The 17,028-nt window shown below is 37.5% G+C and overlaps 1 protein-coding gene across 1 annotated transcript in view; it reads left to right on the plus strand.

Annotated features, from left to right (window-relative positions):
• Positions 1 to 17,028, plus strand: part of LOC101574267 (COBW domain-containing protein 2-like) — a 41,561-nt gene that overhangs the window by 14,404 nt on the left and 10,129 nt on the right. Inside the window, exon 2 of the mRNA XM_023720294.1 lies at positions 14,969 to 15,086. Coding sequence (XP_023576062.1) covers positions 14,969 to 15,086 — 118 coding nt within the window. The remainder of the gene's footprint in view (positions 1 to 14,968; positions 15,087 to 17,028) is intronic.

Here is a 17,028-nt window from a genome sequence, read left to right on the forward strand (position 1 = left end):
ACATTGTATGATATCTTCTCCTAGTATTAGAAACTTTAAAAAGTATATTTCCATTTTCTGTTGACTTAAAAAAAAAAAACAGAGGTTTGTACCTAAAAAAAAATGTTTACACAGGGAAAGAAATAACCAATAGAGTGAAAAGACAACCAGCAGAGTGAGAAAAACATTTGGCCAGTTGTCTTTCAGACAGAGGACTAATATCTAGACTATAAAGAATTGAAGAGGCCGGGGAGTTGCCTCAGTGGAATAAGTGCTTCCCTGGCAGGTACAAGGGTCTGAGTTCAATCCCCGGTTCTACAAAAAAAAAAAAAAAGAAAAGAATCAAAGAAAATTAGACCCCCAGTCAAAGCCCCTTTCCAAAAAATGGGCAACTTAGAATAATATGTACTTCTCAGATAAAGAAATACAAATGACAAACATGAAAAAATATTCAACATCACTGGTCATTAAAAAAATGCAAATTATCACTGAAATTCCATATCACCTTGGAAAGAATGCCTATTATCAAGAAATAAACCAATAACAAATGCTGAAGGGACTGTAGGAAGAAGGAATTTCTTCTCCATTTTTGGTGGGAGTGTAAAGTGCGGCTACTGTGGAAGTCAGTGTGGAGATTCTCCACATATTTAGGATTAGAGATATTATTTGACTCAGCTACTCTCTTTCTGGAAGAATGAGAAACATAATTCCACAGAAATATATGTGTACCCATGTTTATAGCAGCACACTTTCTTATAGCTAAATCTTGGAAACAACCCAGATGCCTACCAATTAATGAATGGATAAAGAAAATTTGGATTTTGTATACACTGGTGTACTACTCAGCCATAAAGAAGGATAAACCTGAAACAATTCTAGGTAAATGGATGCACCCTGAGACCATCCTTTAAGTGAAATATCTTAGATACGCATGTGTAAATACTGCATTATTTCTTTTGTGTGAGATGCTAAAAGTGTAAATAATGCTTATTTTTCTCTTCCTTGCATTTGAGAAGTATAGAGGAGACACCATATGGTCAGGCTCAAGTGGCATTCTCTAGTGTCATAGAAGTATCCAGGCTTCTATATCCTTGCTACCTTTCTTGTACAATCTTCGTTTTCATTTTTGCAAGAAAATTTCTTGGAAAGGTAACTATGGTTACCTTCCAGGCATAAAATAGAAAAATGTAAAGTAGGGGAAATACCCTCAACTCAAGAAAATATTCTAGATTTTGAATTGTATAACTTTCTCATTTTCACACTATAGCTGTCACATGTATATTAATAGTTTGAAAAAGAGCTGGGAAGTGTTGACCTTCTGAGCTACTGTGTGCCCAGGTAAAATTTGGAGTTTCTAGAAACAATAAAGGGAAAAGAAGACTTATTTGCAAAGAACCACTGTGCCATGTATTACAGTGAGATGCACATTTCTAAGAAATACTACAAAGTCAATCAAATTCAAAACTGAACATCTCATTTATCTCAGACATTAATAAATTTGGTTGCACATAGTTAAATGATAGTTGATTTAATTGCTTTAGAAATTTGTTCAAGCAGCCTAGAGACCAGAGATTTTGAAAGGAAATTCTATCCTTTTACCTCAACATAAATCTTAATGTAATAAAGTTAATTTGTGATCAGTTTTGATTATAAACTCAGAATCTTTTCCTTATAAAAATCAACATGACAAATATAGTTACTAGGTGCTGGGGAGATAGCTCAGGTCCTGTCCTGTCTTGTTTTGATGACCCTCCACATTCTACTTTCTTGGCTGGGTTTTCCTTATATCACATACTCAGCAAGAGGTAGCCTGAAGCTTGTACTTGAACTTCTCTTTTCACTGTCTTAGCGAATTTTGCAGTTTCAAAAACCATTTCTGCAGTAATGATGAAACAACTTATACTATTACCTGTGTATTTTCCCTAAATCTGTGTAGTATTTTTAAGTTCCTGTACGGGCTTTAAACTTAAAAAGCTATTAAGCATTTCAAATAGAACATGTGTGAACCTAGGCTCCTGATCTGTTTTTGAGAATGTTTTAATATGAAAAGCAGGCTGGCCTTGATGTCACAGTGATCTTCCTGCTTCATCCTCCAGAGTTCTGGGACTACAGACATGTACTACAACCTCTAGTCTAGCCTCAAGATCTTTGTTCTCAAGACTTCTTCCATGTCTTCTCAATTTCAATCGATTATAACTCTTTCATTCCAGTTGCCACAGCCCAAAGCCTTAACGTCATTCTTGAAACTACTTTGTGTTGCATGCCAAGAAGTATAATAATTTAGCAATCCTTCTTAGCATCCTCTTCCAAAATATATCCACAATCTGACCATTTCTTTCCATCTCCATTGTTAAATCTTACCAGAAATTACAGTTGCCTGGGAATTACTACAGTAGTGTCCTACCCATCCTTTTTCTTGTCCTCTTGCTCACCTCCTTCTTAATGATCATGTCACTTTTATGTTCAAAACCTGTCACTGCTTCTTATTTCACATTAAATAATATCAGAAGTTCTTAGTAAGTTCCAGATCTCCACTTGTGATCTGAATTCTTCCGGCTTGATCATCTTCGCTTTACTCACCTGGCTCCTGCCCCACTGGCTGCTCTGTTTGCTCTTCACAGGTGCCTTTGTTTCTGACCCTTTGCGCCTGCGGGCTGGAAGTGTCATTGAGTACATCCACATGGCTTGTTTTCTCATCTCCTTCAGATCTTTTCTTAAATATCACATTCTCAGTGAGGCTTTCCTTATCCCTGGTTTAGCATGTCCATGGCAGGGATGTAATTGTAATGTCTCACTGCCAGGCAACTTGAGCTGCTCCTGGTCCATGCATGACTGTCTCATGCATGTACTCCACACATGTAACATCAGCAGCACAAGCTGCCCAATGGGGCACCCATGGTTCAAGGCAGCAGAAACATGTTTATAGCCACAATATACCTCTTCCTTAACTCTCTGTCCTCTATTTTTCTGTATTTCATATTTTCTCCAGAACACTTATTACAAGTTAGCATAATATATGTTACCCATTTTATTCATTTTTTCTCTTTCACTTGAGCATAAGCGTCATAAAGGGTAAAGATTTTTGTTTTACTTCACTGCTATTTCCCTAGTACCTGGGTAATGTCTGACACCAATACAGGCCTGACTCAAAGTACTTCTTGAATAGACAAATGGAAATGACTTTTCCATAGTCTTCATCAGCTGACTTAACTCAAATACGAAAGCAAGAGTTACTTCTCATTTTAACTAGGAAAAAAGGTCATTTAAAAACAAATCTACCAACAAACAGGCAAAAGAGTCCTCAGTTTTCTTATCCAACTGTAATACAACTATAGCACCTCTGCTTTGTGGCTTTCTTCCATTCAGACGTTATCTTCAACTGGGGTGGAAGAGTTTCTAATATGTCTGAGTGCAAAAGCGTAAAACTCTAAAGCTGTAATAAGGGAAAGTAAGATTAGTCACCCCCACTTAAATTAGGAAATAAATAAAACACTGACTCACTAGAAATGATTAGTAAGAGACTTGTGCTCTGCAATGTGTATTCTAATGACTCAGAGGCAAATAAAAACAGCTGAAGGAATTTTCTGTCACAGAAAAGTTGTTTCACTTAACTAAGTTTAGAGCAAATGGTCCTAACTGTCTCTTAAACTTTATTAAGGGTCCATTGGGTCAAACAGTGGCTCCCAGTTGTGAAGAGGCAGACATCCAGTGAAGGGCTGATGTTAGTTAAAGAAAGATCCATAGTGAGAACATTGTGAAGTGTCCCCTACCAACAACAGTTCCAGCAAAAGGGAAAACATTCTGGGTGGAAGCAAATGGCACATGTAAAATTTGAAGATTAGCATACAAAGGTCGTATAGGAAGTAGAAATTATTTTCACATAATTACAACAGCATCAATGAGAGGAAAATATGTAATGCATTCCCATTTTTCTCAGAACATTCATCATCAGGAATGCTAGTAAAGAGGGTGGGGTGTGGGAGTGGGGCTGGGGCAAGAAGAAAAGTCTTTCTATACTTCTACCAGAAATGCAAATTACTATAGTCACTATGGAAACGAGTATGGAATTTTCTCAATAAACTAAAATTAGAACTATCTCCTTATCAGCTGTATCATTCCTTGATGTATTCCCAAAGGAATTAAAGTCAGCATACTACAGGGTTAACTGCACACCCATGTTTATTATGGTACAATTCACAACAGCCAAGTGATTGGATCAGGCTAAGAGTCCAACAGATAAACAGGTAAAGAAAATGTGGCAAATATCCATAAGGGAGTACTACTCAGCTGAATGTGCTCTCTAGGTATCTTGGCCTGATGTGGCTCTCTGGATTGATTGAAGAAAGAAAATCTGCTAAAAATGAGAAAAGAGTAAATAAATATTAAGCTTCATTACTAGTCCAAATATGAGGAGCAAGTCAGATTTCCATGCTTGCTGTAGTAGCACTGGTGTCTTGCTTTTTGAAGAGAAGTCTCAAATCTTTTAGAGGCTCAGACTAGTAGCTTTCTCCAGAGGTTTCAGGTTGGGGTCATCAAGAATATGTTTCTCCTTCTTGAATCACTTTATTTTATTTTTTATTTTTTGGCAGAACCGGGGATTGAACTCAGGCCCTTGCTCTTGCCAGGGAAGCACTTATTCCATTGAGCTATCTCCTTGGCCCCTTGAATCACTTTAAACACCATAGTTCCTGAGCATTCCTTTTGACAGAGTTACAAAAGCCTGAATGTAAAGCATTTCATTCTACCTTGTAGATTTTAAGCAGAAACAGTGTAACTGGAGAATAGTTTCAAAGTTGAAAGTATGATCCTGTACTATCTCTTGCCACCTCCCAGTTTATACTGAACTCAAACTGTATTGTTATAGTAGCTAATTCTTTCCTATTTTAGATTGTCAAAATCTAATCTTTCCCATTCATCAAGAATTTGCATGGCCCAGTAGCATACTTGGTGAAATCTGTGTGGTTGGTGAAATCTATGAAAGGTTCAAGGGGTTTCCCATTGGCTTGGCTGGGACCTTTTCTCTCTGGTGCCTGAGTTTTCCTTCTGGCCAGTTATGTCAAAATGTTATCAGGTATCTCCTTCTAAAAGTATTTTGCCTCATAAACATTGTGAGGTGTTGGGTTGCTCACCTCTCTTTCTGGACTTGGAGTTCAGGTTATTTCCTTAAACAAGTAATTGAACTAAATGAGCAAAACTGAGTCACAATGTTTATATGAAAATGTAAAGGTGAAGAATAAGCTCTGCAGAGTGCACTTGGGTCAAGAAAAAGAAGATAAAAAACAAGATAAAAGTACACTCTGGAGGCCACAGGTCAGGCCACGGTGAGAAAAGCCAGAACAACCAGTCATGGTTCTAAAGAAGCCATAGTCAACAGGTATATGGAAACATGCTTCGTGACACTGGTCACTGGGAAAATAAAAATCAAAATCATAGAGAGATGTAATTTAAACTTTATAAGAATGACTATTGTCCAAAAGAGTAAAGCAAGTATGTGTAGAGGAGAAAAAAGGAAACCCTTGCACACGGTGGGAACATAAATTTGTAGTGCCAGTATGAAAAACAATATAGCTCCTCAAAATATAAAAGTACCATATGATACAGTAATTTTGCTTCTCAATAACATCCAAAAGAGATGAAATCAGCATGTCAAAGAGACATCTACATTCTCATGTTTATTGAAGCACTTCCACAATAGTCAAGAAATCAAAAGAGCTTAAGTGCCCACCCACTGAGGCATGGATAAAGAAAATGTGCATATAGAAAATGAAATGTTATCCAGAATAGAATCCTGTCATTGTGACAACATGAATAAAACTAGAGATTAGTATGCTAAGTAAAACAAGTCAGGAATCTAAACAGTTTGGTATCCTACAGGTTGAGAATAGAGCGGTGCTTGCAGAGGCGAGGCAAAGCAGGGTGAATGGGGGGCGCAGAGGTTGATTAATGGGAACTAAGTTACAATTAGACAAGAGTAAGAAACTGTAGTGTGTGTGGGTGTGACGATGTGTGCCTGTAATCCTAGCGCTTTGGAGGGCAGAGGCCATAGGATCACAAGTTCGAGCACAGAGAGGGTTATTTATTGAGAGATCTCGTCTCAAAATTAAAAAATAAAAAGTGTGTTCAATGTGAAGTCTATGGTTTCCATCCCCAGGACTGAAGAAGAAAAAGAAAAAAAAATTCTGTGTGATCTTGTATAGTAGGGTGACTATAGATAACAAGGGTGTACTGAACATTTGAAAAAAATGGAAAGAATTTTGAAATTTTGCCATAAAGAAATGATAAATGTTTGAGGAGATAGATATTTTTAAACATTTATACATGTGTATATGTATTGGAACATAAACTTCCCTCAGAAATAGATAAAATTGCTTTTTGTTGTGATAGGCAAAATTTTTATCTTTTCATGGATCAATAATAAATACAATTTAAAAAAGAATTAGAAGGCCAAGGAGATAGCTCAGTGGTTCTAGCGCCTGCTTAGGCAAGCACAGGGACTGGGACTCAGAGCTGACACTACATGCCATGCAGGCCCTGCCCCTATGTGAGCTGAGCAGGTGATCCAGTCCAGGTGTGGTGGTGCATGCCTTTAATCCCAGTGCTGGGGATGCTGAAAACAGGAGGATCATTGTGAATCTGAGCTGCATAGTGAGACCCTTTACCAAATACATAAATTTAAAGAAAAATAAAATAAAGGTAGTATACAGATCTGTGGGTAGCAGCTCCCCTCTAGTACTCAGTTTCACTCCATGGGCTTTAGTCAAGACAGTTGGCCCTCTATACCTTGTTCCCCAGAGACTGGGGAAGTAGAGGGAGGCAGGTTCTCGTGGAGTACCAGGAAGTGGCCTTTTGTTCCTAACACACAAAAGGAAATACTTCCTGGTACTCCACAAGAACCTGCCTCCTTCTACTTCCCCAGTGTCTGGGGAACAAGGTATTTCAAGGCTTTGAGCTACTACTTACCAATTCTCAAGAGCAAAGCAACATCTACCAAGGCTCACCGGGTAGTGGATTCACTGTCTTTTTCCGGCCTATAACTGCAAGCCAATGGTCTAACCATTTGATCCCAGATGGATTTGTTCTCTCATTTGCTGCAGTTGCCACCACTTCTTTTTGATTTCAATAAGAAAGCAAAGTACCTGTGCCATCATGCATTCACTGATGCTTTTCTTACATATGGACTAATAGCACAACCCTAGAGCCAGACTGTCTAAGTTTGATTCTGAGCTCCACCACTTACTAGCTGTGTGGCTCACATAAATGGAGTAACTAGTCTGTGTTTCAGTTTCCACAAATGTAAATCATAGGAGATCTAAACCATTTACCTCTTAAGGGTATTGTAAAAGGTAATCAAGTTAGTAGATGGCACTGGGAGGTTTACTTAGCAAATAGTAAAATTTTGTAGATACATTGTTATTATGTATCTCGTTTTTACAGGCATTTCAGTGAGATCAATGGACCAGATGTTTCAGCATAGAAGTTTTGGTGAGAATTTTCCTCAAAGTAGTTTTACTTCAATTTACACTTTATATTTTTAACCTTTACTGACAAAGATGTTTAGTGCTTTAGCAGCAAACAAAAAGGCGTATTTCTTCTTTGGTGGAGGAGTGAACATCATTTTTTGTTCCTTTACTATGAGACTGATAATTTTTTAAATCACCTTATCAAATTTTGACAGGTTAAATAATTTTTCCCCAACTTCTAACTCTGAAGAGTGCATATACTTCACTCTTGCACTCTGTACCTTACTTAATGTGTTACCAAGATGCATCTTCAAAATTGAGAAGTTGGCGAAAATTTTTCCCCATCTGCTTCCCAAGATTAAATTATGAACTTTCATTTCAGATCACCGAAGGCAATTTGACTTGCTTCTTGGAGTCTCAGGCTGGCTTGTCAGTCTTCTATTTTCCATGGTGAGTCAAAAATATTTTTCGCTTGGTGAATGAAATAGAACTATTTTAGTTTTACTCAACTGTTGCAAGTGCCTTTCTTTTGCATCGTTGATGTCTTGAGATTCTCTGCACCTGCTTTATTTTGCTACATGACTTTTGAAAGTCAAACTTCAATGGGGGAAACTTGCTTTAATAATGCACATATTGGCATTTTTTTGTAGGTATGTGATTCCTTTCTCCTATGTGCAGGGAATGAAAAGAACAAATTCCTTGATAGCCCTGTAGCCAGCATTTTATTATCTATGTCTCACTATGTCCTTGGGTGGAAGCAGCATCCAGGAGCAGCTGGATTTCTACTCACCCCTTGAGAATTTTGTGCACATTGAAAAGGGGCTGTGATTATGAATCTGGAATGATGGTGTGTGGAGACTAGGAGACCTAGCCTCAAAAAGTACTGGAATGATCCTGTGATAAAATGAGCAGATCTTGGGCTTGCCTCTTGTTATATTGTCTCTTAGGTAAACAAATTCCTGCTATTATCCAGAGAGGTAGGAAGGGTCTTTCTCTAAAATTGTGCTTTTTTAGTATTTGTACTCTTTCCTGTATGCAGGCTGATCTAGAAGTACAGAGATCTCGTTCAGGTTCTCACACTAAATCTGAAGGGTACAATAGATCCTGGGAAAAGGAAGTGAACCTGTTCAAAAGGAAGGAATTACCGAGCTGAGGAGGACAGGAGAGGAAGTAGGGGAAAGAGATATATCTATATATGTAAGAAGGATGGTTTGGACAACTGTACTGTGGATTTCTGCTGGTCTTTGGAAAAGAGAAATTAATACTTGCTTTTCTTTTCTTTCTTTTTTGCTTTTTTTTTTCCTTTCAGTACTGGGGATTAAACTCAGGACTTTAAGCTTGCAAGGCAAGCACATATTCTACTGAGCTATTTCCCCAGTAAAAATTAAGTAGGATTTTTTTTGGGGGGGTGGCTCAGGCTGCCTTACGGGTGAGTCTGGGGGTTGAACTGTGGTCCCCTCTGCCTGACTGGGTTTGGCAGAGCAGGTGCTTAAACAATTGAGTAAATCAGTCTCTTTTTTGTCTCTCTTTTTTTATCTCTTAATTTTGTCTCTTTTTTTCAATTTTTTGCCCTTTCTCTCTTCTTAATTTCTTTCTTCTTCCAATTTTGCATGCATATATCTGATAATATAAACAACTAATTTGAAGACAATACTATGCAATACCACAAATTCTGTGAAATTCATATTGGTTTGTTTACTGAGATTCTGTATCATTTGTAATTTTTTCTGTTTTAATGATATGTTTTAGTCTATTTTAAAAATAAAAATTAAGAAAGGAAGTGTAGGGATCTATTTATTTATTTATTTATTTATTTATTTATTTATTTTTGTACCAGGGATTGGACTTTGTGCTTGCCAAACAGGCGCTGATTTTATTGAGCTATCTCCCTAGCCCAGAAGTGTAGAGATCTGAGGGGAAAATTAAAGTGTTTAGGAAAAATGAACTTTATTTCTAATGTGTTTTAGAATGAGAACTTCAGTGAGATTTACCATGGATCACATGTTTATGGGGATTGTTGTAATTTTGAAGGAGCCGGGCTGAGAAACTGAGAGGAAAAAAGCCAAAGATCAAAAATGAAAATAAAAATATCAAAATCCTATTTCTAAGAATCGTTTTTGTGCTTTATAGGACAATATTTAAATATATCTCAAATGCTCTAATAGCTGTAAAATATTGAAATAATAACTACAATTTTGGCACTGAAATCATTAAAATTTAATTTGGCAATTTGGTAAGTTTCATCTTCCGAGGTGAAAACAAAAATTGAGGATGTTCAAAGGCTTACGATTTTTCTCCTAGGTTATTTCTGAGCGTTCCCACTCAGTTGTAAGAGTCAAGAGGACTTCAGTTCTGAATATAGCACTATATCCAGACGTCTTGTCTTACAGTTAGTCTTCCCTGGACATGACTTAAGGGTAATAGATTTGTAGCAGAAAAAGGCCACTTCAGCCAGTAAACTTCAGTCTCTTAGTTGCCAAGGCAATAGTTCCTGTTCCAGATTTGGATGCTTCTGGTCTTTTAGAAATAGCAGGTCACTGTGATGCATAGGAGTCACTGTGTCACACATTGTAGAAACCAATTCCCAGTTGACAAGTCATGCTGCCTCTGTACCTTCTGCTTGCTTATCCGGTATACACTATCAACCACCAGAGATCTAGGCCAGGTGTTTTGAGAGTCATCCTGATCATTGCCTATTGATGTAAATAAATCTAGGTCCAAATCTTGGGTGTCATTTTGGTGCTTCTGCTTGCCACTGCAGGTTCACAATCAGTTTTAAAATTATTAGCTACTTAATCTTGTATGTTTCCATTAATTTTATAGCTTCAGATTTCCCATAAGACTTACAATGTTCTAAACATATTGTATTTGAATCTTTTCATCAAGCAATGTCTTGAACAGCAGAGTTAATTGAATTGATGAGATTAATTTAATTTTTGGGATTGGAGAATAACTCATTTTTCTTTAATCCTTAACTTTTGAGATCCTTAGCCAGCAGAGACCCCTGAAAACCTGTACTTCAATTAGATTTAAGTTAGGCACAAGGGAGAGAAATTTTTAAAAGGAGTGACATATACAATCTCCTTTTCCTTGCTTTTTCAAATAAAGGTTCCCTTGAGATGGAAACTGTGGCCCTTAATAGATTTTTTGAGGTGCCCTTTGTCAATTGACATCAGCATTTCTGCACAATGACAATGACATTTATAGTTTCAAAACAAGCCAGTGGCTGTGGGCGCATTTTCTATCCTTGTCTAATGAACAGTTTCCTCTTCTAATTGAGAAAAATAAGCATGTATATGTTAATTTCCTTTACAGAAAGACAATTTAAAAAAGCCCTTTGATTTTCCACATGTTGTGCACAGGAGGATGAAGATTGGAAAAATACACAATCCTTTGGGGGTGAGCCTGCTTCTCAGTGTGCTCTGCTTGGGGTGAAGTAGGTTAAGGACGCAGAATACATTTTTGCAAGGGCATGGGGTCTGCAATACTCAAATGGAAATAGACCAACAACCTGCTGGTAAAGCATTAGCTGAAAATAAATACTTCACAGTGCCCTAGCAGAAATCTATAATAGGAACATAGCGATCAGATGTTTTGCATTTTCTCCATGATTTTGTTCAGAGAAGGATTAGCTTTCTTTTGTTTCAAAAGCAGTGATTCAGCCCTTTGCAGCTCCATGGAGGAGGGAATGGAGACCGAGTGATGGGAAGGAGAGGCATTGGAAGCAGGCATGTGGTGCTACTGAACAGATTAAAGATATTTTAAACATAGGCCTTTAATGCTATTTTAGAACACGTGCTACTTATTGTTTCTTTTCTGTTCCTGCTGCTGAGAATAGGCAAATTGCTCTTGGAAAGACAGACACAGTATATTTATGGACCTGAGTTCCTGATCTCAAGTGTTATAAAACAAAAAGTTTCCCAGAAATATGTGCCTAGAAAAGCGACCCTTTGATTACAGAGCACTTTCTCTAGAAAATGGGTGCAAGGGGCATCTCTCCCTTGGTAGGTGAACTTCTCACTGATGCTGTGGCAAGTAGCCACCTGTAGAGGTTCGACTCAATCATTTGCCATTTTTAAATTTTCCTGAAATGTAGATTTTTATTAATCCTTGTTTCCATTCTACTCTGTAATTTTTGTAGAAAAAAAGTATCAGACGTACTTGCATAACCGTCTCTATTGACATTTTGCAGAACGGAACAGATTGGACCTATTTTCTTTCTGCAATCAGCTTCAAGTCTTTGAACTTTCCTAGCAGCTGGGAGACAATATTTGTTCTTAATCAGGAACTGATTTCAGGAGTCTGATGCCATGTAGTGTGTGTAACTGTGTTTTAAAACACACGGCTTCCTGAGTGATGAGGCAGGATTCCAGGAGGAAGAGATCAAGCATGCTGTGTGTTGGGAGAAAGAATCTTTGGGATTTTGGCCTGGATCAAATTATAACATAGAAATGCAATGAGGTGGTCATCGGGGTAGTATGGGATGAAGTGAAAATTTCCATTTCTAGGAGGTCAGTCAAATGGGCAGGAAGAACACGGGTGGTTCTATCAGGTGGTCGTGTTAGTGTTGGAAGTACAGAATTAATGTCATAGTAGAGTGGTGTTGATGATTAGGATGTGATCATTTGTGTGCCAGCCCCACAGGATGTCTAGCAAATTTCAATTCTGGTTGTTTTTATACTAAGGAACCATGGGGAAATAATCTACTTATGTACTTTTAGAGTGCAAAGAAATCATGTTGGACGTTTATTAAAAATGTAGGTCTTTGTACATTCCAAAATTTCTTGTTAAGAAGGTCTAAGGTGAAGCTAAGGAACGTGCATGCTATTAAATCACCACAGAAAATTCTGATGCTTGCTATTTAAGAAACTTTAATATTTCAAATAGAATAATGAATGTGGCCTTCTTATTGCTTATAATTAAAGCCTATCTCTAATCCAGATTTTAATAATAGGAAACAGAGAGCAGTCTAGTCTAAAATATTTTTGTGTAATTTGAATGAAAAAGATGGGAGAGCTAGCAATTTTAGGTCTCAATATCTGTCAGATGGTGGAAGCAAAATAAATTTTGTTTCATCTCTGCTACATATCTGTAAGACTGTTAACATTTCATCATTTTACAGATGGAAAAACAGGCTCAGAGATGTTGAATAACTTGCTCAAAACTACATGAATAGCAATTATCACAGCCCTCTAGACTTTTCACCCTGCTTTTTATGCTTAGGAAAGTGTATTTATGGTGCCTTCAATCGCCATGTCTACATCAACAAGTCGAAGGTCTCTGTCTGCAGCCCAGACATTTCTCCTATGTTGTTTGCTCATCAATCTGATGATATGCTTGAGGTTACTGCTCAGCAGTTTCTCTACCATCTCAACTTCTACCTATTCTCAGTTGCACTCATTACATCATTTTTCCCTTATGTTTTTCTCCTCTACTATCCTTGAGCTTAGTAAGTAGAAATAACCTTCCATCTATTGACCCAAATAAAAAAACCACAGTGCTCTTCTGATAGAAACACCCACTTTTTGCCTGTCCTCACTGCTAACTGGCTAGATCGGGCAACCATCATCTCTTGCCACATACATTTGTTAATATTTGCTGCATAACATAAAGCTTTCTGCAGTTTAGTAGTTAGTGGTTTCAGCATCAATCATTTGGCTTAACCACAAGTTCATGGGGTCGGCTGGGTATTGCTTTGGGTCTGGTCCCAATCAACTAATCATTGCTGCACTTTCTCTTGTGTCTGTGGGTGGTAGCTTAAAGAGCTATCGTGGCCTTACTCAGGTCTCATGGTGGGCAGGTTGTCAATGAGCTGGGTGGCTTTGGGCTGAGGTGCCTAAACTCACGTGATCCTCCATCCTTCATCAGGCCATCTTAGACTCATCTACGTGGTAATCTCAGGATTTCAAATGTGGTAAGAGAGAATGATCTCCAATGTACACATACTTTCCCAAGCCTTTGGATTATATTCATTGATGTCAGCCAGGGCCACCAAGTCACTGTAGCAAGATGCTTAGTGGAACATGCTGCAGTCACTGTCATTGAACTTTTTATGTGTCTCTCCCTGAAGACCTCTTCCTCATTTTTCCATCTTCCTTACTCTCTGTTATCCAACAAACTTATTTATCCATCAGTATCAGCTGAAGTATCCCTTTTACAGGGCTCCCTTGACTCTTCTGAAACTGGGCATTTCATGTTATTGTAGTTATGTATGCAAAATCTGGCTTTCTTGTGAGACTGAAAGTTTTGTGAGACAAGGACCACATCTGTTTCTTCTATTACTGAGTCTCTGATATGTAATGCTGCCTGGTGAATAATAGCTGCTTAATAAATGCTGGTTAAAGAATAAGTCACTCTTGCTTGCCTAACTGTGGAACTCTTCTTACTCTGTCACATTGTGCTTCAGCTTCAATTTGTTGATTGTGTTTCTTTTGCCTGTATATTTAATTAAATCTTTTTAGTAGCATAGGGAAAAGAATACATGCATTGCTTCTTTTTCAGAGGTTAAGTGTCAATGAAATTTTATTTCAGTTAATTTTTTTTCTTTTATCCCAGTTTCTTTAAAACAATAAGATGATTTGGGGTAAATGGGTTCAGGTCGTGCATGAGAACATGAGCGCCATTCTACTTACATTGTTCTAGCTATTTTCTGGTGGGCTGCTATGAAGAATCTGGGCAGTTTCAGAGTTTGTCTCCCTTAACTTACAAAACACTGGAAGTCTTGTCCAGGTCCTCCACTGTTGTAGCAGGTGAAGTTTATGCAGATGAGGCCCACAGTGGCTCTCTTACTTTGGCAATGGGAAGAAAAAGAAAATATTTATTTACAGAAGGCCTCTTCTGACACTAGAAAAAATGTTAGGTCAAATAGTTCATTAGTGAAAATTATTTTTATTGTCCTTGAAGGCTAAGTATTTAAGTAATGTAAATAAGTCTATAAGTTAGAAACCTGTAGAAAACTATGCCACTCTTTCCATATCCTTTCCATTCTGAGATTTCTTTTTTAGCTTTTCACTCTATGCATTGGGGATGTTCATCACTTCATGTTTCATAAGTGCAAAGTAATCAGATACCTCATAGCTCTCTTGCACAGAACTAAGATGAACTAATACATGTGAAAACAGCTGTGTATGCTATAAGGTGCTGTTCATCAAACATTTATTAAGCACATATATATTAGACTTTGGGACAGGTTAAGAGAGTAACATAAATATAGGTCTTGTTTTTTGGTTTAGGCCATGATATAAAAATGACAGATGAAAGTAAAAATTATCATACAGGATAAATAAAATTGCTGTTCCACAGATGGTGTGGTAATTAATCCTGTCTAGAGCATTCATGGGAGAGAAGACAGTTAATGTGGATGGGTAAGATTCCACCAGAGGGACAAGGTACAAAGGACATTCCAGTCAGATATGTAATTACAATCAGTAACAGGAGAGTCACCTCATTTTCAAAACAATGATAAGCAGCCCAAAGATACCCAGAAGGCCAATAAAAGACACGTAAATGTTTCTTCTCTCTTTTCTTAGATGGAGGACAGACAAGCCAACTTCATAAAACTGAGAAGCATCCAGGGCAACCGAGCCATGATAAGGAGTAAACTTTTAGCAGGGGAGACCACAGTTTGTTCCCATGTGCATGCTCCAGGTGCAGAAACTGAGGTCAACCCTCAGGACTCACGAACGAAAAACAGGGTGTCCTTCTTTTAACGTCGAAGCAAGTATGTCAATTTAGTGATCATAAAGCAAAAGGAAACAAAAGGAAAGTGACTAACAAGTGTGTTTAGGCAAAGGTACATTCAAATGCCTTTTAAAAATATATATTCATTATAGGGAATTTGTTCCTCTGTACCTATGAGAAATATTTTCCCTATTCCCTCTTTTCCTCCCTATTTACAAAGCTTAGTTTTCACTGTATTCTTTTTAAATCTTTTTTTCCTCCTCTTCCATATCCTCCTTAGTTGTTCTTTCTTTTTGAACAATTTCTTCCCATTTCACATTATCATACACTTTGGTCCTTATTTCTATTTTAGTTTCTCACACCAGGGGGACAATGTGACATTTATACAGGTGAGTCTGATTTATATCACTTAAGAGTATGATCGCTAGTTGCATCCATTCACCTATAAAAGTTTGAAGTTTATCCTTCTTTAAGGCCAAATAGTATGCCACTGCTTAAAAATATCACATCTTTTTAAATCTTCCTTGGTTGATGGGCATTTGGGTTGTTTCCAAGATTTAGTTATGACAAATCATACTGCTATAAAGATAGGTGTGCATGGATTGCTATAAGAAATTTAGACAAGATCCAATGTCACTAATGCTGAAACTCTTTAATGAAATTGAAAACGAAGCAATACTTCCAAAAATATTCCTGGAAGCAAGTATTGTCCTGGTTCCAAAGCCAGAAAAGGACCTAACTTACAAAGAAAGCCACTAGCCAATCTTCTTAATGAACAGAGATGCAGAAGTCCTCTGTAAGGTACTAGCAAACAGAATGCAACAAATCATCAAGAATATTATACACTATGACCAAGTAGGATTCATCCCTAGAATGCAGGGATGGTTCAACATATGCAAATCAATAAATGTAATACACCATATTAACAGAGCCAAAGACAAAAATCAAATGATCATCTTTTTTTTTTCATTTTTCATGGTTTTACTGAAGCACAAATAAACATGAACACCGGCTGTCTACTCATTTTCTTCACTGTGCAGCCTGGTGTTGGGATTGGTGACCTGGATGTCTAGCTGTGCTGCTCGTTCCACGATGGCCTTGCGGTTCATAGAGGAGACATTGTGAGCAATCTGTGTTTCTCCTTTTGACGATCTTGGGCTTCATGAGGGTTCTGAGGGCCACCATGGTGCCAAGTGGGAGATGGCTGACACCTCTGTAGGCAGCCCTGAGGAAGAGCAATCATCTCAATAGATGCAGAAAAAGCATTTGACAAAGTCCAACACCCATTTATGATAAAAATTCTACAGAAAACTGGAATATATGGTCTTTACCTCAATCTTATAATAACTATTTATGATACACCAAGTACCAACATCATACTGAATGGTCAAAATCTGAAAGCTTTCACTCTAAAACCAGGAACAAGGCAAGGATGTCCACTATCATTTCTCCTATCAACATAGCTCTAGAAAAATTAGCCAGAGCAATTAGACAAGAGAAAGAAATGAAAGGAATAAGGATAGGAAAGAAAGAAGTTAAATTATCATTATTTGCAGCAGACATGATACTCTACATAGAAGACTCTAAAAATTCTACCAAAAGACTTCTAGATCTAATAATCAAACTCAGTAGCATAGCTGGATACAAAGTTAATACTCAAATGTCTTTCATAGAACTGTTGTAGGATGATTTGAGCCATGAGAAGAATGACAGCAAGGCTGGGTGAAATTGGTCATGGGACCTCAGATATCTTTTCTGTCTGAGCCCCAAACTAAGCATGCACAGCATATTTATTGAGAAGCTTAGAAAGTATCAGTCACTGACAAAGATCAGTGTAGAAAAAGCCCTCTAAATCATGAGATCCTGCTCAGTCACATATTATAGTTATCCTAAAACTTTCAAGTACACA

Source organism: Octodon degus, unplaced genomic scaffold (genome assembly GCF_000260255.1).
Source record: "Octodon degus isolate 3935 unplaced genomic scaffold, OctDeg1.0 scaffold00074, whole genome shotgun sequence".
Lineage (NCBI taxonomy): Eukaryota > Metazoa > Chordata > Mammalia > Rodentia > Octodontidae > Octodon > Octodon degus.